General features: G+C 40.6%; 1 protein-coding gene and 1 long non-coding RNA gene across 10 annotated transcripts in view; one reads left to right on the forward strand and one right to left on the reverse strand.

The window, feature by feature from the left end:
- MRAP2 (melanocortin 2 receptor accessory protein 2) overlaps window positions 1-22,399 on the reverse strand; it is a 25,645-nt gene continuing 3,246 nt past the window's right edge. For 2 of the 9 annotated variants that reach the window (XM_030489758.1, XM_030489759.1), the window contains exons 2-5: window positions 16,823-20,408; window positions 15,471-15,620; window positions 9,271-9,370; window positions 1-4,244 (exon numbers count right to left, since the gene is read on the reverse strand). In XM_030489758.1, the coding sequence (XP_030345618.1) occupies window positions 3,851-4,244; window positions 9,271-9,370; window positions 15,471-15,597 (621 nt within the window). In that variant the 5' untranslated portion in view covers window positions 15,598-15,620; window positions 16,823-20,408 and the 3' untranslated portion in view covers window positions 1-3,850. The remainder of the gene's footprint in view (window positions 4,245-9,270; window positions 9,371-15,470; window positions 15,621-16,822; window positions 20,409-22,399) is intronic. The other 7 variants (XM_030489765.1, XM_030489763.1, XM_030489767.1 and 4 more) reach the window with 7 other exon arrangements.
- LOC115609469 overlaps window positions 14,852-22,399 on the forward strand; it is a 19,551-nt gene continuing 12,003 nt past the window's right edge. Inside the window, exons 1-2 of the long non-coding RNA XR_003991865.1 lie at window positions 14,852-14,862; window positions 18,304-18,309. This is a non-coding gene — a long non-coding RNA (uncharacterized LOC115609469). The remainder of the gene's footprint in view (window positions 14,863-18,303; window positions 18,310-22,399) is intronic.

The raw sequence follows: 22,399 nt of genomic DNA on the forward strand, positions 1-22,399 counted from the left end.
TCATTTACTTCACCTTTTAGTTTCAGAGACTGTATATCATTAGATTGTAGTAAAGTGCAGGGTTTTACCTTTCCCTTCTCTATTGAGCTGGCAGCTTCTGATTTTACATTGTAGGTTGGGTTGGTTGTTTGTTTTAAAGGTACAGAACCAAACCTTGTTTACACAGAAGAACATTTCACAAATATTTAACTTTGAAAACTGGAATACATAACTTGACCTAGTAGGTTCTTACAGAATACAATACATTTTTACACAAACATGTAATTATCTTAGGAGAACTCCCTGTGAAGTTAAATCTACCACAGGAGATGCATTTACAGTGGGTTTTCAGAAGAGGCTCTGAAACAGACAGCCCAAGCAGTAGGAGAACTTGCAATAATTCCATTTGCAAACACCATTAAATTCCAAGCACTCCTTTTGAAGGATTACCCTGATCAAAACACTTTCTATTCACTTCATGGTGAACCAACTCATGGTGGTTTTGTGGGAAAAGGTAACTTTAACATGTTACACAAAGTTGGTTATTACACTCCCCTTAGCCCCTGGGGCAAAACATCATGTCTGTTAGTTCTAAAAGGAAAAAGAAAGAATGAGCTTTAAAATAACTGCTTTTGAAGACTGCAGAAAGTTTCTGCATTTACCTTTGACTCTGCTCTAATGCAGAGGCAGAGCAAAAAATGTGAATCAGACTGTGTTGCTGCCACAGTGCTTCTGAAGTCATGTGGGAGCTGTGCAGTGGACTACCAGGTTATTTTTCTGTAAAAAGCACTGTGAAGGACTTTAGAGATAGAAGGGAGATAGATGGAAAAAGTGGAAGAACGGAAGCAGGAACCAAAGACTTAAATACCTGTAGAGGATTAATGCATGCTTTAGAAGGACACAGATACCAAATTAAACTATTATATAGTTAACTGTATATAGAGAGTTAGAAATAGACAGGGGTACAAGGATTCTTAAATCAGTATTCCACTGTATATAGACTTAGACATGAACAAGGCTACAAGGATTCTCAAGATAAAGGAAGGCATGCAACAGGAGGACCAGATGTCTTCTCTCAAACCAATGCAGGCCTTCCTTCTGATGATAAGGCCTGAGACATAGGTAAACAGCAGCAAAAGAAAACAACTCGAGGAGCCTCTCAGGGTTGCAAGTTAGACCAAACAAGAACATGTAGTTAATTAGCAAGACTAAACATGCATTCTGATGTCCTTAACTAACAGATTTCCATAAAAGGATAAATGAGGAGAGGTATTTCTCCCCAGAGGACCACCACAACCCCCAGAGACCACTCCTCGAAGTCACAGCTCCTGCGCTGCAGCCTGATCTGCCCAAATTACCATGTGCATGAGTAACAAGAATTGGGCGGGCATGTCACAGAATTATGATGAATACATATATAATGAAGATAAATAAGCTGTAAACTGTCTCTTCTTGGGGTGCGTGATAGGCAGAGTGATCCCGCATGCACCCAGTACCACAACAAAGCAATGTCGGCTTTCTAACCTGTCATTCTGGTTAGAGGGGTTATTTCCCAGGTTTCAGTGACAACACTGAGAATACAATTCAAATGTGTGGTAAGTTAAGTTGGCCTTATCCTTTGATCATTTTTATAAATACCTTTTATCTGGGTGTTAACTGTCACCAGCATCCCTTCACATGAAAACTTCTTTCTCCCAAAGTAGCAGTTATGCACCCAAACAAAAGCCACAATGATTTTAAGAAGAAAATCTTAGGTTAGCCGACTGGGAACAGCAAGCAATTTCTTAATTTGGGAAGAGAAAAGGAACTTTCACAGCTACAGCCTTCATACTTGTGGTAAAGTACTTACTGTAAAAGGAGGCCTTTTCTGCAGCTGAAGATTGTAACCCATGCAGCTATGCTCATTCGTAACAGGGTTCACTTCAGTCTCCTCTTGGGAACTACTTTCAACAGTAATCTGTTTGTTTTAAACAAACAGTCTCTGCTTTGCTTAGAGTATAATCCCATTACTTTAAACACTAAGAAGTAGTACAAGAATGACATTTGAAAATAGGAAATTTAGGTGTAAGTGGTTTATAAGGGCACAGGAGATGATAAAAAACCAAAGAGGTTTCCCCAGTCTTCGTATTCCTTGAATGCACAAGCCATTCCCTGTTTATTCTCTTTGTCAGGTGAAGAAAGAATGAAATAATTTTATGAAATGAATGCTTAATGAATGAAAGCATTTAAGTGTCTGAAGAACATACCAGCAGGCCATTCCTGCATTTTCACTCAAACATGTTGTACACAAAGCAAGTTAGTTTCAAGAAAACCCAGTTAGGCACAGTATCTTGGATCCACTAGTTTCATTTTGGTTAATAACTTCCTGCAGAGCACTCTTACTCCAAATCCAGCAGAGCATTTAAACCTGATTCCTCAGCATCCTATGTGCTTGCTCTAAAACCATTTGGCCATTAGTTACAATTTTTTAAAGAAAGCTAAATGTAATGTAAGTTCTGGCTAAGGTTCAGAACCTTATTACTTCTCTAAAAAAATAAAGGTTGAAATTACACCTATTCAGTTCCTTAACAAACCTTTCCCTGGGAGAAAAGCTGTGATTGCAACACCATCCCAACTGAGTACGAGAAAAAGATGCAGCAGGTGCGGCTCAGCCATGCTTTTGGAGGTGATCCTCTCCACAACTTCACACCTGCTAGCCCTTCACTGGTCCACTAGTCAAGAAAGGGCCATTGATGGAGCTGAAAAGCACAGGAAGGTTCAGCCTATAAGCAAAGCATAACACCAACTTAATACACCACTGCCATTTATTTGCATACAGCAACTCTATTTGCAGAAGAGGAATAGTTATTATCTGATTTCCTGTGATTTAGCTACTGAATCCTGCACTTACCAAACTGGAAGTTCACATCAGCAATTAAAAAAAAAAAAAAAATAAAATTTCAAATTACAGTTTGTGTGTAGGATACTGATTCCAGGTTATCACTGGGCAACTGCCAGAATGTCCCTCTGAAGTACTATAATTATAGTACCAATTTGCTTTTGCTCAGCAGTGGGTGGTGATAGCATTTAACACTGTGAACAATTTGTAAACACTGTGAACGATTTAATATGCCAGGTATTCCCTCTGGAAGCTTTGTTGGGTTTAACCTGTACCGAGAAGCAGTTAGGAATCAGAAATTGAAGTTAATTCCAAGCAGATACCCGCTGTGCTGCTCAGTTTCAGGTGTCCTTTTGGGGAGTGACAGAAGCTGCAGAACTTCCCCAGGGACCACCTACTTATTCCTGGCTTCAGTTTTAATTCGAGGTTACACTTTTCTTGGATGAGCAGTTTTCATACACCTCCCAGTGCCAGGCTACAGCCTTTACACTCCCTGCGAATCATGATGGTATCCTTCAGAATACCCTTGGACATAGGGGCATGTAGTGACAGGACAAGTGGGATTGGCTTTAAACTAGAAGAAGATAGATTTCGATTAGATATTAGGAAGAAATTCTTTACTGTGAGGTTGGTGAGGCACTGGAACAGGTTGCCCAGAGAAGCTGTGGGTGCCCCATCCCTGGAAGTACTCAAGGCCAGGTTGGATGAAGCCTTACATAAGTTGGTCTAGTGGAAGGTATCCCTACCCACTGGAACCAGATGATCTTGAAGGGTCTCTTTCAACCCAAACCATTCTTGCCAAAAGGTTCAGTCCACAGAAGGCATCTGAATAAAGTTTTCTGTGTTTTACTTCTTACCTAAACTGAGTTCTGTCAGCACAGCCATACAATAAAAAGCACAGATCTGAAATACCTTCTATCAAAATACCAAAAGTCCATGAAAGGCTTCAAACTGGAGAGTAACGGGAATGTTTACCTTAAAGTAAAAGGCTTTTCAGTCAAGGATCCGATGGGATGATTGCATGACTGATCTGCTGTCTGAAATGATTGGTGGCTCTGAGATGAGGAGATCATCCTCACCTAGTGAAGAGTTCTGCTCAGCATTCACAAAGTTAGGAATGTTAAATTTTGTAAGACAATGTAGGTCTTCCTCAAACATACCACTGCTCTTAGGAGCTTCCTGGAAGTGGGTATTACTCTCCAAACCTGGACCTTTCTGATTTTGTTTTGCTTTGTCCAAATGTTCCACTTCATTAATACAGAAATGGAAAAGTGACTGGGATTCTTCAGCTATTTGACGAGAAAAGACCCTCTCCGACTCCAGAGGCCTTCCAAAATCTGCCACAAAGCTGTTCATGCGAAATCTTTTTCCAGAAGGTTCTGCATTGCTAGGGAGCAAAGAGAGAAATACAGTAAGCACAAAAAGTAAAACTATTCAAGTTCTTAACAGCAAATTTGCTTTCAGCAACTATTATGATCAGGAAGGAAGAAAACCCTGCAGTTTGCCTACCACAGAATGTAAAAGCCAGCACTATTTGTTATTTTCTGCTTAAGTTATTTTAAGTGTTGATTTGTCGTGATAATTTTCCATGGGAATAAGTTAATACCAGGACTCCGAAATGGCACTTCTAATAATCAATATACTGTTATAACGAGCTCACTAAATGAGCTTAGAAATACTCTCCAGTACTTCCTTTTGATATCAAGTGGTAACAGATTGTTTAGGATGGCTTATAGAACACCTTTGAGGAAAAAAATCTGAGACACAGGCAGCAGTGCTGTCACTAAAGGTATAATTTGAGTGCTTGGTTGTCTGGACATCAAACTTTCCCTTTCACTGACTTCAGTCAGTGTCATTCAGATTTCCAAATGAGGAGAGCTGGAACTAAAGACTGCTGTAAAGTCTGGCAGTCTTAACAATTCAGACACATAGCCCAGGAAGGGCATCTTAACACCTCTCTTGGAGTTTTCTAGAAGCAGTAGCTCAAACCAGCTCCGATCTGCATGGACTTGTGCAGGAGCCATAAACAGGTGGGTGTGAGGTAAGCTCATGCTGGATGTTAGTTTTAGAGATAGTAATGCATTCTTTGTCAGGCTGAATTTATATGCTGTTATCACAAAATGCAAGTTATTTGCATCTGAAAGGCAGTAGAGGTATTCAGAGGATGAGTAGTGAAATCGCTATAAACATATTCTCAGAATAAAAGCTAAGTAAGAATTGTTAAGAATTAATAAATCACACTGTTTACATGTGAATTCCTAGCAAATGACACTGGAGCCAGGTAGCTGGACACCTAAGCGCACACAGCAATTACACACATTTTCAGAGGAACACTGTCATGTAATTCCCTCGAGCCTGCAGTAGGAGGTAAGTGCCTACATGCTTTTGAAAGTCTCAGATGACACCTTCAGAAATCTACTCTGAAAACCTTTCAGTCTTTCAGTCAGAGTTAAACATGCTAATTTACTCCCATGACATAAACAAGAATTCTGTCCCAGTAAAATCAGTTACACTAGCCTTCAAATCAAAGCAGTCTTTAAGTTTGTCAAAACTGTAATGGCTCATTCTGCATTTCAAAGGGAAGCATATAGAAGCATAATATTTAAATTGATGCAAAACAGACCAGTAACGAAGTACTAGTCTGCTGTATGCACACCAGGAGGCAAACAGACTGGAATAATACTATGGCAGCCTTCAGAACTGATGACTATCATCATTTATGTATTTATAATGCAAAGAAAGCACCATTCCAAATTTAAGTGGCATATATGGTTTTGCAAATCTGTCACTAAGAGTTTCTATGTAGTATTATGGCACAGACAGTGGAGGAGGCAAATAAGCACTGAAACAGGATAACAGCCTAGAAAGAAGTGGCTTTGGAAGTAAGCTTAAAATGCATCCATTAGAGAAGTAAAACTAGTTCATAGGTGTGGAAAGTACGTTATAAACCAGTGAGCTGTGAAGGAGCAAAGGCTGACTGTATGTAGGGCACACAGGACTGGCAGCGGCAACTCGATCTAAATGGAAGATGCAAAGAAATTTTAATGACCATACTGTTAAGAACATAAAATAGAGACTAATCCTGTGCTCATGAGTGGGGAACACATGGTCTAATACACAGTGGTATTTTTGGATTCTGAAATTCACAAACACTGTCTTCCTGTATTTGGGAAGAATTGTAGTCTTGCTCATTACAGCATGCAAGTATACCTCAGTGTATATCCTTTCAGAACACTCAAAATAAGAAAAGTGGCCTCAGAAATCCCAGCTTTACTGTGGAAGGGAGCACGGCCTCATGGACAATCAAATCCCTTTTGCAATACTTGGACCAGTGGGACCTTCTGAGTCCCAAAAGCTGCCCACAAGGGAGCAGGAAGGTGAATGCCAGACACCTCAAGCATCATACATACACAAAACCACTCAAAAAAAGCAGTGCCCATGAACTAACACAAGCACTTTCCTGGGAAACTTCCAGCCTATGATGCTGGGTTCTGGTCTGCTGGATTCAGTATTAGGCTCTGGATTCTGCCGACTGGACTTGAGTGCACTGTCAGGGTACGGACCATTTTGCCCAGTAGACCCCTCTAACAGGTGCATACTGGTTTAGGACTGATGCTTGAGATTCCTCTATAGCTTAAACAGCCCTTCCCTAAACACCTCCTGAAGTGACCTGGGGTACTTGGCAAACCATGGAAAGGAGCAAGTAGCCAATTCCCAAAAGTAGCACTGTTTGGCATCTCAAAGGCAACGAAAGGATCTTTAACCAAAATCAACTGATTTCTTAAAAAATATTACCGGTCATTTCACCTTTTACTGCAACTAGTTGTAAAACCTGCCTCAACAGCTGCATGAAGCTTCGAGGTTGCAGCAGCCAATATTTGTTTTTTGTACAGAGAGAATACATGAACACATGCCTTTGTTGCACAATGTGTTTGTAAGGATGTTTTTAAAGGCAGAAACAAACACAGAGTCCTATCTTCTCCTGAGTGATGAATGAGAGTACTTTTCAGGCAGAAATTCAGAAAGATCGGCAACAATTTTTTCGTTGCATAAGCTAATGTTCTACACATACTAATGTGCAAGCGAACAAAACAAAAGTGCAACAGACGTCATTTCCACAACTAATTAAATTTCTACCTCTCCCTGTGCATATCCTGACCCTTTTCCTCTGGTCTGAGGCTGTACCCAGTGCTGAACATCTTGTACAATTTTGAGAAGTACATGCTATTGTGCCCCTTTATACTGAGCCAAGAAAAGCATACTATTAGAGAAATCAGAGTATTCTACTTTGGATCCAGCCATGTGAACCCAGTTACACTTACTTCTCACGTTAATGGTACTTTAAAGAACAGCCAAATTGACTTAACTGAAGTCAGAGACACATCCATCAATCAGGCTGGCTTTCTCCCAAGACCTAGGAATCCCATTAACATCTATTTCTAAAGGAAGGCTGCAAGACAGCCCACTAATGAAACAATGAGTCACGAAGAATCCAGTCAGGTATAAAGACAGAAGGTGAAAGCAAACTAAAACCACAGTGTGTACTGGTTCTACAGGTAAGTATTTTTGTTCCAGTTTTTATATACATGTATCAAAAATAAGAGGAAACAACAGTGTTCACTGTCCTTAGGATATAACTGGATGATCTATTTCCAGTACCATACACATTTGGTTATTAAATTTCAAAAAAATAGTGCTCAGATTTGTTAAAGGTGCCAATTCAGCACACATAGTAAGTAGGCGAACATTGAAGCACACAGCTCCCAAAGCTGCAAAGAAGTTCAAAACAAATACAGAAAGGAATAACTGGACTCTCTCCAGCAACAGAAGAAGAATTAATTACAGGAAGATTTAGATTGGAAGGGACTTGCAGAGGTATCTAGCCTAATGCCCTGATGAAGGCAAGGCCAACTCTGAATTCACGTCAGGTTATCTGGATGTAGAAGGGGACCAAAAAATGGAGATTTCACAAGCTCTCTAGGCAACCTGTTCCAAGAAAATTGATGAAGAAAGCAGAACAGTGGGAGATATCAAGCAGGCATCTGCTACCTTAAAGTACATTTTTACAAGCATACAAACTTTTGACAAATATCCATGTTAAATTCTTTGTTGTGTATTGACTTCATCGCTTCCTCCCCTTTCAAATTCACGTGCGATAGAGACTCAGATGCTCTGCTAAGAAACAAGATCTCCAGGGAAAAGGGGCAGCACAGCAACACTTAGAAGGACATTAAATACATCTGGGACCAAGGTCTGTCAACTTTACGATAATAAGAGAGGCAAAAATGCTAGAAAGTCAGTTCTGGGAAGTTGAATTCTTCTGCCTCTATTTCCTTCTAATAGAAGCAAAACCTCAGGAGCACAGAAGAGGGTCACAATATACTTATGTCCTCTCTAATATGGCCCTGTCTCCAGAGATGTGAGATTATATGAAGTTTCAGAGCCAGTCTACATATGACTAAATAGCAAAGGGCCTTCAGTAGGCAGAGATAGACAGGCTGCTTTAGAAAGTGATAAGCACTAACAATTGTCTTTCGCAATCAGCTTCTCATCATTGCTACCCGCCTGCAAGCACTCTCACTCTTCAGAGAGGCTTTTTACTTCTACTTTATGGCATGCTAGTCTGAGAGGAGATGTGGGTTTAAACTTTCTCAGAGGAAGGGCCAATGACAGTCTGCGTGCTGTGGAAATGCAGATAAATGGTCAAGGCACGGCACAGTCTGAGCATACTTATCAGCCAGAAAGAACAATAAGAAAAAAACCAAAGAAGATCAGTTTGTGACCTTCAGGGAATCCTGGTGTTCACCAAATGTGGAGCTGATCTGTACTTCAGCATCTACTGGACTTTCTCAGCAGAAACTAAGACACTCTGAGAGTAGGGGAGCCACAGGGTTAAGGGAAGATTTTGTAAACACTACCAATGCCTACCTGTTGGCCTTGAACACACAAATATGCGTAAGCCTGCCAGACTGCAACTTCCTTAGCATCTGCCTTGTATATTATTTGTATATACTCCGTCAGTATTCACATTTCTCTGTTTCACTCCATCATAACATGAACCTACCTAAAATGACCCCATTTATCTGCAGAAGAGTAATTTAAAACCATCTGTTTGGCAGCCTACCCATCAACTTCCTTTTACCACAAAAATGCAGACATGCAGCTGTTCTCTTCCCTCGCTGTATGCCTACTGACCAGTTGCTAAATAGAGAAGACATTAATAACAATTCTACAGAATTGGTCCCTGAGAAGAGCTCGGAACAAAGACAGACTGCACCCTTTCGTAAGAACAGACTAGAACAGGATGGTGCTGAGCCAGTGCAACATCAGCAGTGTCACTGCTTTTGGGGTCTGCAAAAGAACACACACACCAGGTAGCAGGCTGGATTCATTATTCCAGTTTTCAGACTCACTCTTGATGTGGTGCTCCTGTCTTCGTCAGCAGGGTCAGGACAAAAAACATGAAGATGACAAAAACCGCAAGACCAACCCAAAATCCAATCACAATGGAATCTGGTGGAAAAGAGAAAACAAGGTGATCAGTATTTCACCTCCACTTGCAGAAAGTTTCCTTCTACATGCAGCAGGACTGCAAATCCCAAAAGACTTTGCAGCTTATTCTTGGGTGGCAAAAAGGAAGGATGATCATATTCATTATTATCTATTTTTAAAGAAAGCTGCCATTGAAGCTTTCATTTCTAGCCTGAATGTTACTGATGTCTGGACAAACCAGAAACAAGCTGAAAGAGGAAAGACACTGTATTCTGTTTATTAGTAAAATAAGAGCAGCTCCCTTTGTGATGCCCTGCCCATTTCCAAGCATTGCTTTGGAAAAAAACTCCAGTGCTAGAACTTCGAAGGGAAGATTATTTGATTTTCAGCAAAATCCTCTGTCCCTGTAGAACTGAACTCCTGCTATTACAAATGATTTGTACCCCAGACCACTAGGTCTCTGGTGTTTGATGGATTTCTTTGACACAATAGGTTTAGGAAGACCTACCTTTCTTTCAGTGGTAAGACAGTGGGTTCTGAAATAAACAGAACCACAGATAGAACTATTTGCTATCTCAACAAATACCAATAACCACCATATACAAGACATTTTTGAATAATTTTTAATTTGGGACCCAACTTGCACACAGAAAACTGCACTACAATGTCAGGAGAGCCAAATGGATTTGGATAAAAAAGTCAAGCAACCAATTAATTAAGAGGAAGGCACCAAGCTATAGCCAAATATAGAAACAATTAGAAAGAGCATGGCTTTTTGCCTGTGTGCATAAAATATTCCTGCTGTTCTCATCTGTAGCAAATGGACCCATAGACAAATCGCCAGTCCTACTTACAATAAATCTATGTCCATTTATGACTTCAAAGTTGATCCACAGTTGCTCCTGAAGGAAGCTCAAAGCTTCCATGAACTTGACTGAGAGGTGCAAGTGAGACAAACATATTTGTTTCAACAAATAGCAATCAACTGATGAGCATGGCCCAAAGTTACGGAGCACTAACTCAAAATATAATCAGATCCAGGACCCACATTATACGGGTATTTTTTCACCTATTGTTTCAGTTAGTAATTTTTTGTTTATGCAAATATTCAAAACTTCCACTGTAGAAATTAAAAAAACCCTGACATAAACATGCAAGAGGGCAGCCTTGGTCAGGGCAGGTATCCAATCTACTCTTAACCTCTCATTACACAGCTACTACTGCACCTCAAAGATCCATGCTGGCTGTAAAGCTAGATGATCCAGTGCAGCAGGCAGAGCATAGAACTCTAGGCAGCCTGTTGAATCTCCTACAGGACTTGCTAAACACACCAGAAAACAAGGAATCAGCTATTCTGCCTGGCGCTTGAACCCAATAGTTAATCACTCTCCCACTATGAAATATCTTCCATGCTAAAAAGCAGTTCTGTAGACTGGAAATTATTTCAAACCATTTGCTCTTTCTCTGCAAAGCCCAAGTGCCTGCTGCAACTTGAGATTTTCTCTCTGTGAAAATACTTTATCACGAATCACTCTTTAATCTCCTTATTTTACCAGGAAAAGGGATTAAGTTTCAAGTCTCTCACTGCAACGCTTATTCCATCTCTCTTTTGCCACATCTCCCCCTCTTAAAGGGTGGTTCAAGTATAGGTCTTCCTGATGGGGAGGGGCAGGGAGTTTGTAATGCTCCTTTTTGCTTGAAGCATACTGCTACGAGTTTATTTATGGGATTCTGTGCATTATGAGCCCTACATTGTTCTCAGACTCATTCTATAAGCATAGTCTGAATTCAGTAGCTCAAGATGCATCTTGTGTTTGGCCTTACTAACACACAATATCTCATGATTATCTACCACCCCACCAGCTCTTGTAGTACCTGAAAATTTCATCTAAAAAGAAATAGTCACATTAAAAAGAAATTTACCACTTACAGCTACTAGTACCTACCAATTAGTCAGACATGGTTCAGTGATATGCAGCTGCATTGATAACCTGAATGTAAAGTCTGATCAAGATGTCCAAAAAATATGCACAGAGATCACGCTGCAAAAACTCATCAAATAAGGGAAAAAAACCCACATACACACACACACACACACACACACACAAAAAAAAAAGGTGGAAAAAAATCCCAAAACAAAGCAAATAACAAGAAAAAAAATAAAATCAAGATTCTGATATGCTTCTACTCCCCACAAAACTCACACCTGTCAGCAGTGTGTGGTGAATAACAAGAGCCTGTCTTGTGGTTTGTTTGGTGTTCCTCCCCAGCAGGATTGCTAAATTTACTGAGCTTAAAGCTACATCTTCCTTGCCCTGTTGAGGCTTCTGAGGCACTTCCAGCCCTCTGCAGTATCAGTTACATGGTTTGGATTTGTTTAATATTAAAGCAGGTGGCCCGAGTTCTCTTCTGTATTTCATTTAAGTGCAAATTATTCAAACCTTCTAACTTCTAAACATTTATTCAAAATAAAACTGTACATAACACAACATTTATATTCAAAACATATGGTACGTAGGACTACATTTCTAATACTGTCCCAAGTTATAAATAGATTGGCAGCAGTTCTGACTCCCCTGACCATTCCTACCTGTTTTACCTCCCTTTAATGTTACTGAGGTTTCTTCTGTTCCAAAGGCATTAAAAAGGGATTTCCTTCTTATCTCTGCCAGTCACAGGTGTCTCCAGGTATCTTTATCTATTTATTTTCTAAAGCTGTAATTTACAAAACCTAGTTCCCGCCTTCACTCCTCTTCAGGCAAAGGACAGACTTTTTGCTGGTAAATCAGCTTTTTTTTTCTTCTTTGCAGTCATGTATTTGACAAGTCACTGTGGCACCTGAGCACCTCATTGTCTCCCACCTCCACTTCTCTTAAGAAATATATTTTTGTGTATTAGATTGTTTTGTCAATATTTGTCTTCACAGATCTCTGCATAATTTTTTCTCAAAAACCAGGTTTCTGTATTCCTTTGTACATATATTGAATTATGAGGAACCTGCCCTTGCCTACAATTAATTAAGTCAACATTAAGCCAAAAGTGGCCTCCAACTTTCTCTTGTGTAATTCATCTTACATTATGGTTCAAAATAGTAATCTCTCTTTTGTGTGAAATACCTTCTGTATCATAAATAAATAATCATTAAAAAACCAACCTCTCTTTAAGAGGGTTACATGCCTCTCATTTTAAGAAGGGACAGTGACGATTTACAGCTGGCCAAGTGTCACCGCCAGCCTGCATCCCCTAAACTAGAATCCACTCTGCTTTAAGCTCTTCAACGTAAATTAGTGCTTTACTAGATAAAAATCAGCCCTCTGAGACTGCATGAAGTAACACCAAGGTGAACAAAGCCAACTCCGATCTATCAGCTTAAAAAAAAAAAAAAAAAAAAAAATATTGAATTAAAAAGAAGAAAAAAATTAAAAAAGGAAAAGGGACTTGGACTTCCTAGGTTTCTAGATCACTGATTCAATACTGCTATTAACCTCTTTCATAAGTACATCTCCACCCGAAAAGAGGTTATTTCATCTGTCCCATTCTCTAGTAAGAGTCGTCAAGAATGAGGGAAGACAGCAAAGCTGAGCTGCCACACTTAGCAGGGCAATCACTTCAGTGGCAATCCAAGACCTGTTTTGCTGCTATCCTTCCGCAATCCAGCAGGAACTATCACTTGTGTTTTTTAGTCCCATCACAACCTTTGACACACCTAGCTAAAAAGGAAGGAATGCACAAAGCACTGCAGCTAATCTTTGTAATCAGTAATCTTTGTCATCAGGTTTGGCCTCTGATTAAGTGGAAGGATGGAATATAAGTTAGAAACATGATAAAAGCTAACCTACATTTTTCAAGTACCAAACATTTGTAAAAATACAGTCAGTCATCAGCAGAATTTTTTTGGAGGGGGATAAAGTACAATTCAAGCTAAAAATGAAAAACTGCTCCAGTTTTTAAAGAAGTATTAATAACTTCAACAAGTTTTTCTGTGCCTTACAAAGCCTCCCCAAAACCTCCTGACTGTGCAAAGCCAAGGGAGATCTACCTTTCTCGGCTGCAGTTTCCCAGTCCGAATCCTTATCACGACAAATGAGGCAGAAAGTATGTATCCCACCCTGGACCAGTGCTTCTGCACTGACTTCAGACAAGTTCAATAAGCCTACAGTTTTAATTACCAGTGAGTCTCCTCTCTCCTGAGGGTCTATACTGCCTGCCCAGTATGCAGCCTGTGCAGTTAGAGAATAATTATGATCTCTTGTCATGGTTGTTAGAAACGCTCCTGGTCCTCAACAGCCTTGTCCTTCCTCCTCACTGAACAGAATTCAGCCCCCCCTGGGAGGGAAACTTGCCACATAGACTCCACTGCTGATTTCCCTGGTCTTTTTGAATGCTTTTCCTGTAGTTTTATCAATTCTAAAAAATTCATAAAAATATGCAGACCAGGGGACCGCACTGGGATAGTTCGAATTTCCCCATCACTATCAACAACCATCTCAGTCTTAACCAACACTTGCAAGGGAACCGGACCAGAGGTAGAATTGGGGTTACCCACGATTTCATCATCACTCTCCCACCAAATGTCTCCTCTCCATCCTGAGTCTCGGGGTCCGAGTGGTGCACTGACTAGCAAATCTACCTGATTGCAACGGAGGACTGCTTTTCCAACAATGCCTCTCTCTTCATTCTGCTAGATCAAGCAGAGTTCTGAGACAGTCCACTTAATTTTAAGGGGGTTCAGTTTCAAGGTAGTTATTCTCTAAGATAATTATTTTCAGTTTTAAATTTATTCTTCTCAGTCAAAAGTTTCTCTCCTGCCTCCTTCTCAAAGGCTAATGATGACTTTAACACTGCATTTTTCTGATTTCAGTTTTTTGCTCGCCAGTGTTGTTCATCCTGACCTTGTAGGAGGCCCTTGTATCTGTTCAGGCCTTTTCGCAGTAACACAAGTTACAATTTCTTTCCCCTCTATGCCTATGGAGCTTGAGCGACTCCAGTCACACACACTTTGTTATTGATGGGTATAAAATCCTCTCGCTTTGCTTTTAAGCAGACAAATCTAGTTTGCTTGTTTGGCAGCTGCTCTGCAGTTTATCAGTACACGGTGCTTTCAAGTTCCCGCTCCTGCAGGGAGTACAACAGAGCCTGGCCACGGGGCCTTCACTCCGCTTCACCCTCCGTTCGGTTCCTCTTAGCATATGCCAAGGTTGCAGAGTTGCCTGGGGAACAATCTTAGGGGAGATTCCGTGCATGCCAACAGCATTCCATGCTGCAAGTAGCAGCTGTATTTTACCCTAAAATTTCCTTAGTGTTATAACTTTGGGGGACTTGACTAAGGTAGTCTCTAATTTCCCCCATTTTCCTACACAGGTCCAGTAATTCTGAATTAATTGCCCCTTTTTTTTTTTTTTAACCCTCCTTTTTTGTTTTTCCCCCACCAACCATCTCCCCCTAAAAGAAAATAATAATAATGAAAAAAATTATAAAAGCCAAAGCCATTGTCTAGATTTTTATAAATGTTGGTCCAGCTGTAGTAGCTTGTCTAGCTCAATTTCCTCTCAGTTCCTACCCAGATTGTTCCATCTCTCTGGCCCCCATCCTCTATTTGTTCCTTCTACTGTAAATCAGCTCCAGTATTACCAGAATGCTAAACTTAGAATACTCTTCCTATGAAGAAAGTCCCAATGATAAAAGCTTCTTCAGAAGGAGAAATTTCTTCTTTTTTTTTTTTTTTTTTTTAAAGCTTTAAAACCCAAAAGCAGTAAGGGTGCCCACCACTCCCTTTCTAGCATTAACAGGAATAAGAACAAAGCAATATGGATTATACGAAGTAGTCACCAGAAGCAGCAGTGGCTGCATTTGCTGTTATAAACTGTTCCAAATGGTCTGATAATCTCAGTATTGACAAATTTCTGCCACAGCAAAGAAATCCATGCTTCCCTCATGCACAAGAAAAGCTGCCAACAAAAACATACAGAATAACAAATAATTTAATAGAGTAATACCTCCAATTGTTGAGAATTCAAAAAAATAGGAGATATTTTTGTGCAACAATCAGTTACAAATGAAGAGCAGGAACATTAAGAAGGGGAAGCTCAGCTGCAATGACGTATGTCTTTACTGAACTTACATTTATGAGCTTTCAGGCCTTCAAACGACACTGGTCCGTACTCGTAGTACTCATAGTCCCAGGTGTAATCAGAGTTAGACAAGGCCTGCTGGGAGGTTCTGTTAGAAATCAACCTCAGGGCAGACATCTTGCACCTCAATAAGCATATACCTGTGGGTACAAATGCATTAATACATACTACATACTTTAGCATATCTTTTGATTTATCAGAGAATCTTTTCTTACTTACGGGATCTCTTACTTATCACTGTTCCCAAGAGCAGCCATTCAAGTTTACAAGGGTGCTTTCTCACCTCTAAAACCCAGTATCACTGGCTCATCAGACAAGGCTATCACATACTTTTCCATTCCCTCCCTGGTTTTGGCTGGCCAATCAACCACCAGTCAACACAGAGCTGCTCTTCAGTGGAAAGAAGAGAGCCTATATCTACCTCCAAAAAGACACCTGTAAGCATATAAAGTATCAAAACCAGGGTCCTCAGACTGAATATAGCTTTTATAGCTCAAAAATAGTAAATAGAAAGAACAGCAGCCTCAGCAGCTTGGAATGAATGCTGCCATGAAAATCTGGGTGGAGAACTGGCCAGGCTACCAGGCTTAAAGAGTTGATTATCCACACAAACTCCAGCTGGCAAGCAGTTATCAGTGGTACACCTCAGAGACTGAGGGACTGATACTACAAAGAAATGAAGTGTGCTTGTAGCAAATGCATGGATTATGTGGGGAACAGTCGAGAGGCTGGCACACAGGCTGCGACCCAGAGGGACCAGGAGAAGCTGGAGAAAGGAAGTGACAGGAACCTCATGAGGATAACTGGTGCAAATGCATCTGCGAGGGAAGAACACCATGCTCTAGTACATGCTGGATATTGACTGCTGAGGAGCAACTCTGCAGAGAAGGACCTGAGATGGACAACAAGCTGAATATGAGCCAGCAACATGTCTGACAAAGCAGGCCAAGTGTGTACGAGGCTGAATTAACAAGAGTGTAGCCAGTAGGTCAAAAGAAGTGTTTATTCTTTTCTACTCACCACTGGTAAGGCTGCATCTGGGTACTGTACCCAGTTTCAGTTCCCCCAGTAGTAGAAAAGCATGAACACACTAGGGCAAGCACAGTGGAAGGCCACCAAGATGGTCAGAGAGCTGAATCACAGTATGCATGGGAGCCTAAGGGAACTAGGTTTGTTCAGCCTCAGAAGAGAAGGCTCTGGGGAGACCTTAGTGATGTCTAGTTACAGTCAAAGGGTGCAGAGATGACAGAGCCAGACTCAGAGGTGCAGAATAAAAGGACGAGAGGCAATGGACACCAATTTGGAAACCAGAAATTTAAATTAGATACAGGGAAAAATTTACCTGATCTAGTTGAACATGCTTTGAGCAGGAGTTTGGACCAGATGACCACCAGAGGTCCCTTCCAACCTAAATTTCTCTCTGCAAATTATCAGCTTCAATACGCCACTACGCAAGGAAAACAAAACAGGAGTGATTTTCCCCACAGATTAACAAAAACTGCAATGCAACATCAAGCATCATTAAACTGCCTTGATAGATACTTCTGTCATTAACACAACCCTGCACTAGGGATTTGCATTTTGCAAAGTAATTTTTTCAAAGCATTAGACAGTTTTATGCACACCAAAAGAATGCACATCTCTGCACAAAGCGTCGGTGGCAGCAGCTGGAGTCAGGACACCCAACTTGAAACATATAACAAAATACTTCTTATAAAAGCAAATTGAGCTTTGGGTAATTTTGCATTTAATTAAAACCCAGCAGGGTGAAGACTTCATGCAGTTCATAGAAATACTGCAATTAGTTGTTCTGTGAACAATGAAACTTCACAGAACAAGTCAAATACAGATAAAATTTCTTGAAAAGAAGAGCCCTAAATTGCCATGTCTCTGAAAATAAGGGAAACTTCAGTCCTTCCTAAGGATAATCAGATTAACTAAAGCTGTGCAACTAAAGCACTAAGAGGGCCACACATAAAGAACGAGAATCAGGCACAAATGAGGATCACAAATTCACCCAGGGAGTATGAACAGCATTTCAGATTTGTAAAAAAGTTCTTTCTGCAACTCAGAAAGCTCCCGGCAAGAATAAATAGCCTGAAGCAGAGAGGAGGAAGAAAAAGCATGGCTGTAATGGACAAACCAGTTCATGGCTGTTTCCCATCCGTTGCTTCCAACCTTTTAAGACCACAACAGAAAGAGGTATGTCTAACTTTAAGTGCCTGTGTTAACAGTAAAGTTCTTCCTTTGCCTTCCCAGTGCCTAGAAAACCTTCTTATTTCCTGGAATCAAAGACAATATATAATTAGGCTTCAGTTTGTCTTAGTTTTAATCAACTGAAGTAACTGCTGCCTCCAGGAGAAGCAAATGGCACAGTTTAAAACCTAAGATTCCTGTCGTAGTTGACTCCCATTTCAGCTCTGTCAATTATCTCTTACAAGATTTTTGGTTTCATTTTGTGACTGTGCCCTGAGACTACACTCTGCTGCATGGGGTTTCCACCATCTTTTTGCTCTTCTCCTCAATGTTTTGTTGATGACGTGCTTCTTGACAAACTGTATTAGCATATTCCTGTTTAAGGGCTGTTTTTCTCTTTTATAGCCTTCCAGAGAAGTCTTTTATTCAAATATTTCTTGTATTATATAACTGATGTTCACCGTCACCTCCTCACTCTTAGTGTTATAAAAAGAGCTGAACAGGAATTTGCAGGCAGAAAACTTCAGAACAGGGTGTATGAACAGTCTGAAAAATGTTTCTTCTTCCACCTCAAGTGCAGGCAGAAGGGACTAATTGGGCCACATGTAGGTCTCTCTCCCAATTCAGCCACTAGTGTCCATTTATGATTTATGGGGACAATAGCCACTTCTAGGACACGAAGAATTTGTCCTCACTTCGTCTTAGGACTAGAAGCTCCAGTGTTTCACCATGGGCAGTATAAGCATTTCTAGACTTTCTTTTACTGTAGACAGCTACTATCAGAGGGAAAGGTGCTAACTGAAACCTAGGACACCAGCTCCCAGACTAACCTGTGCCTCAGGCTTTGTGGGACATATAAAATACGCCTCTAAATCATCCAGTACAGCTATGGGTAAGCATTGTCCCAAAGTAGCTTACAACTGACTTGTAAGCTCTGTGTGTCCAAATGCCTCCAAAACCTCAGCCTGAAATACGTTAAAACAAGCTTTTTATTCTACTTTATAAGCTTAGCATGGTGCAACAAGGACCAGCACAGCAAAAGTAGCGAACATTAAGACCTTGCATCCCCTGAGGAAGTGCAAAGCAGGGTGAGCCGAGACTATAACAACCTGTCTGGTACATTTGCCAGACTGCACCAGGTCATGGAGGGACTGCAGGTGCCAGTTAAGGGCTTCAGGGAAGGAATTCGCCCACAAGATGCACTCAAGCACTCTTTCTGCCAGAAATGGACAGCAGTGATTCATCCCACAGCTCTGAGGCATAATAGAGAGCTCCCCCAATTGACCTTGCTGAGGGCTTTTGCGAGGGGACACGGGAGGTAAGGCAAACATGAAAGCCCCTCTGTTGACTTTAACATATATGGATTCAGAGAGTTTTTGCTCACTGGCTCATTTATTTTAGGAGCAAGTAAATCAGCAACAAAAAGCTTCACTTTGATCTCTCAAGAAACGCCAAAGCAGGTTTGTGTTCAGTACTGCCAACCAGGAGATTCAGGCAGGTCAGTCTCCCGGAAAAAAGGGCAAGTGCTCATGGCTGCCTCCTGGAACACTGGGTGACTCTTCACAGATAAAGGATGTCAACAGGTCCCCAGACACTCCCCATAGAGACCCAACTGCAACTCCTGGAGTTGAATTACACCTTCATGAGAACTCATTTGTAACTGTGTGGAAGTTTGTAAGACCACAGCTTGCCAGCCAGTGGTACTTGAGCAAGCTAGTTTGACAGTTGGGCTATATTTGCATGAACTCCACATCTTTGAACTGCAGCAGTCAAATGCTGCTGCAGTCAGACTTTTTGCTTCAATCTGGACATCACTGGCACACTGCGCAAAGCTCAGAGCGACTTACCTTTCAAAATAAGTGAACGTAAAGGTATAACTGAACACACACAGTATCTGAAGTACAACTTCATGGTTTACCCCCCACTGGGGCCACAAAGGCAAATCTGGCTTTGTGTACATCTGAAACTGGTGTTGTATGTAACAGGAACAGCTACCTCCGAACTAGACCTGCACGCACAAGAATAAATCCAAGCAGACCGGTCAATGTACTGTTCATTTCTGAAGCTTGGTAAATTTTCATTCAAAACTACATTTATTTTCCACATACTTCCATTCTGCTTACTGACAGAGAGTCTAAGCACTCTTCACTGAATAAATAAACAAACTGCTGGCCCCTTGCAAACTGTGAAGATCCCAAAAGGCAGGCAGGAAAAAAGGAGTAGCATTCCAAACTGTGAGAAGTTCTAGCCTGATAAGGCTTAGCACTACACCTTGATGCATCAGCTCCATCAGCCAGGCAGTACAATTAACTCAGAAGTTGTTAGCTATGAGAAGTTAACAACTCAGGCTATTCCCATATACCCTAAGTCCCCATTAAAACAACATTCTGCATAGAGGGAAAGGGAAGCAGCTAACACCACATTCCTTTTTACTCCACCTCAAGAACTAAAAGTTGAAATCAGAGGAAAATAAGTCGATGAAAAAACCAAACACAAACTTATTTACTCCGCACTGCGTCAGCTGAAAGGTAACACAGAAGCCATCTTTCTACAACCCTGCCACATGGCTGTTACTTTGTATAATCTGTGCTACTCCCAAGCACTGATGAGAGAAGTCTGCAGGAAATACTTAACCAAATGATCCTCACTGCTTGCTAATTCCCAAGATCTTAGATGGGCAGGATTCGAGATCAAACTTGTAGTCTTTTCAGGGGAATATCCAGTCTTCCCACCTGCAACAAAAGAGAGGAAAGCAAGCTATATAAATCAAGTGAAATTTAGCAAGAAAAGCAGAAATGTACCCGAAAACTGACTGTACAATTAAAAATAACTAAATAAATGAAAAAAATCAATCACACATAGGAACTTTGAGTGCATGATACCTGGGGTTTTTCTTGGAGAGAAAAGAAAGTACCAGTGTTAACAGTGGTTATGATTGTGACTGATGCTCACATCATCTGCATGAGCTGTTGCACTAAAATAACAAGAATTATATTGGATTCATCACAAAAGGACTTCATAACAATGGTAAGGAAAAATGCTGGTTTAGTCATTGCTTATCCTGGGAAGTAAGGATGAGAAAGGACAACATTACAGACATCCGTGCCTCATACTACTGTATTACATATTCATTATTATTAAAATGTCTTCTTTTCCATGTACTAACACTTAATATCTTGCACTGTGCGTGCTGCAGTGTAAAAGGTCTCCACATTATTCTATATGATTTGCATGCTAATAGTATAGCTACTGTTTGTACCTCTTTAAAAAGTGATGGCATTATGACTTTAAAGTAAAATTTAACAAATAAAAGACCAAAACAGTTTGCTGAGTGTTTTCCTAAAGATGATAATGATATATGCAAACACAAATTCCCACTTTGTAGTTCAACTCAGTATGGGCCACCTGGAAGTTAGGCAGAAACTAATATGAAATCATACCGTATTATGAGTTCACAGACAACTACCTGGATCCGAAAACAGATAGAGCAAACACTACATTATGTCACTCGTAAACCTTGCCGGAGAAGACAGCTGAATTATACCTAATGTAGCATCACAGAAGCTATGTATCCTTTTGCTCTTAAGAGGTTTGTCCTGCAGTGGCAGTGAATGGACATGGAACAGTTAGTATAGATCTACTGGGACTTGCTCCCAAAGCAGACTGAAGCAAACAGCTTACCTTAACTCCTGTACCAGAAGCCTTAAGAATTACAGTCAGAATATACAGTCTTGAGAGACAGTATTATCTACAAATAATAAGTGGAATTATGGCCAACATATCTTTATTTCCTGCAGCTAGGGTAGAATTACACAATCAATCCATCATCCAGCTTTAGCGTATGATGTTAAGCTCAGAAAACATTTCATTTTGACATTCAGGATGGCAAAAACTAATCTATTACAAGAATTCACCTTTCTACCCAAATAATACATCTCTGCACAAAGAAAAAACCTAAACAAAAGAAATAAAAACCCCCACAACTTGACAGTTGTTATAGTCACAGTAGAAAACAAGAATAAACCTACCTTTTAAGCAGAGAAAAATGTGTTTTTCTAAAGAGAAAATAACATGGTTAAGTTTCTGAGCATTTTTTAAACAGGGAAGATTATCCTTTCAACAGCTTGCCCTGGACATGTCCCAGCTGAACCTCCACTGAGCCTAGTTCCAGACACAACTCATGGACACGGCTGCTGCTGCAGCAAGGCTGTGGTCAGAAGACAGCTCTGGGTGTTGCTGAGCCCATTTTCTTCTACCCACTAAAAGTCAACCTCCTTTAGATGTGCACATGTACCTTCTTCAAAACCCAAGTCCCCTCAAGACCAACCAGACTAGAAGTCCTATCAGTAAACATTGAAGTACTGAGACATCTTCAGTTCTGTAATGCTGGCATCAATGGCATACGCAGGTATATTCAACACTTTCCAAAGCAAAAGCTTGCCTTTCTCTCAGCTATTTATAATACTGACAATTCTAACCTTTCACACTACAACTTTTTAACCTTGCAGTAATATCACAGATAGAGGTCCTAAGCTGTTTTGTTACAGAAAACCCTGAAGCTAAAGAGCTATAGCATATGAACTACTGAGGTCGAGCAAACCATAAAGCAAGTCTGGAACTGGCCTGCCCCATGGCACAATTTTCCTGAATTTTCCTGGCTTGGCAAAGTAGGTTTTGGGGTGGGTTTTGTTTGTTTGTTTTGGGGGGGGGGGGTTTTGGCTTT

This window comes from Strigops habroptila, chromosome 6 (genome assembly GCF_004027225.2).
Source record: "Strigops habroptila isolate Jane chromosome 6, bStrHab1.2.pri, whole genome shotgun sequence".
Lineage (NCBI taxonomy): Eukaryota > Metazoa > Chordata > Aves > Psittaciformes > Psittacidae > Strigops > Strigops habroptila.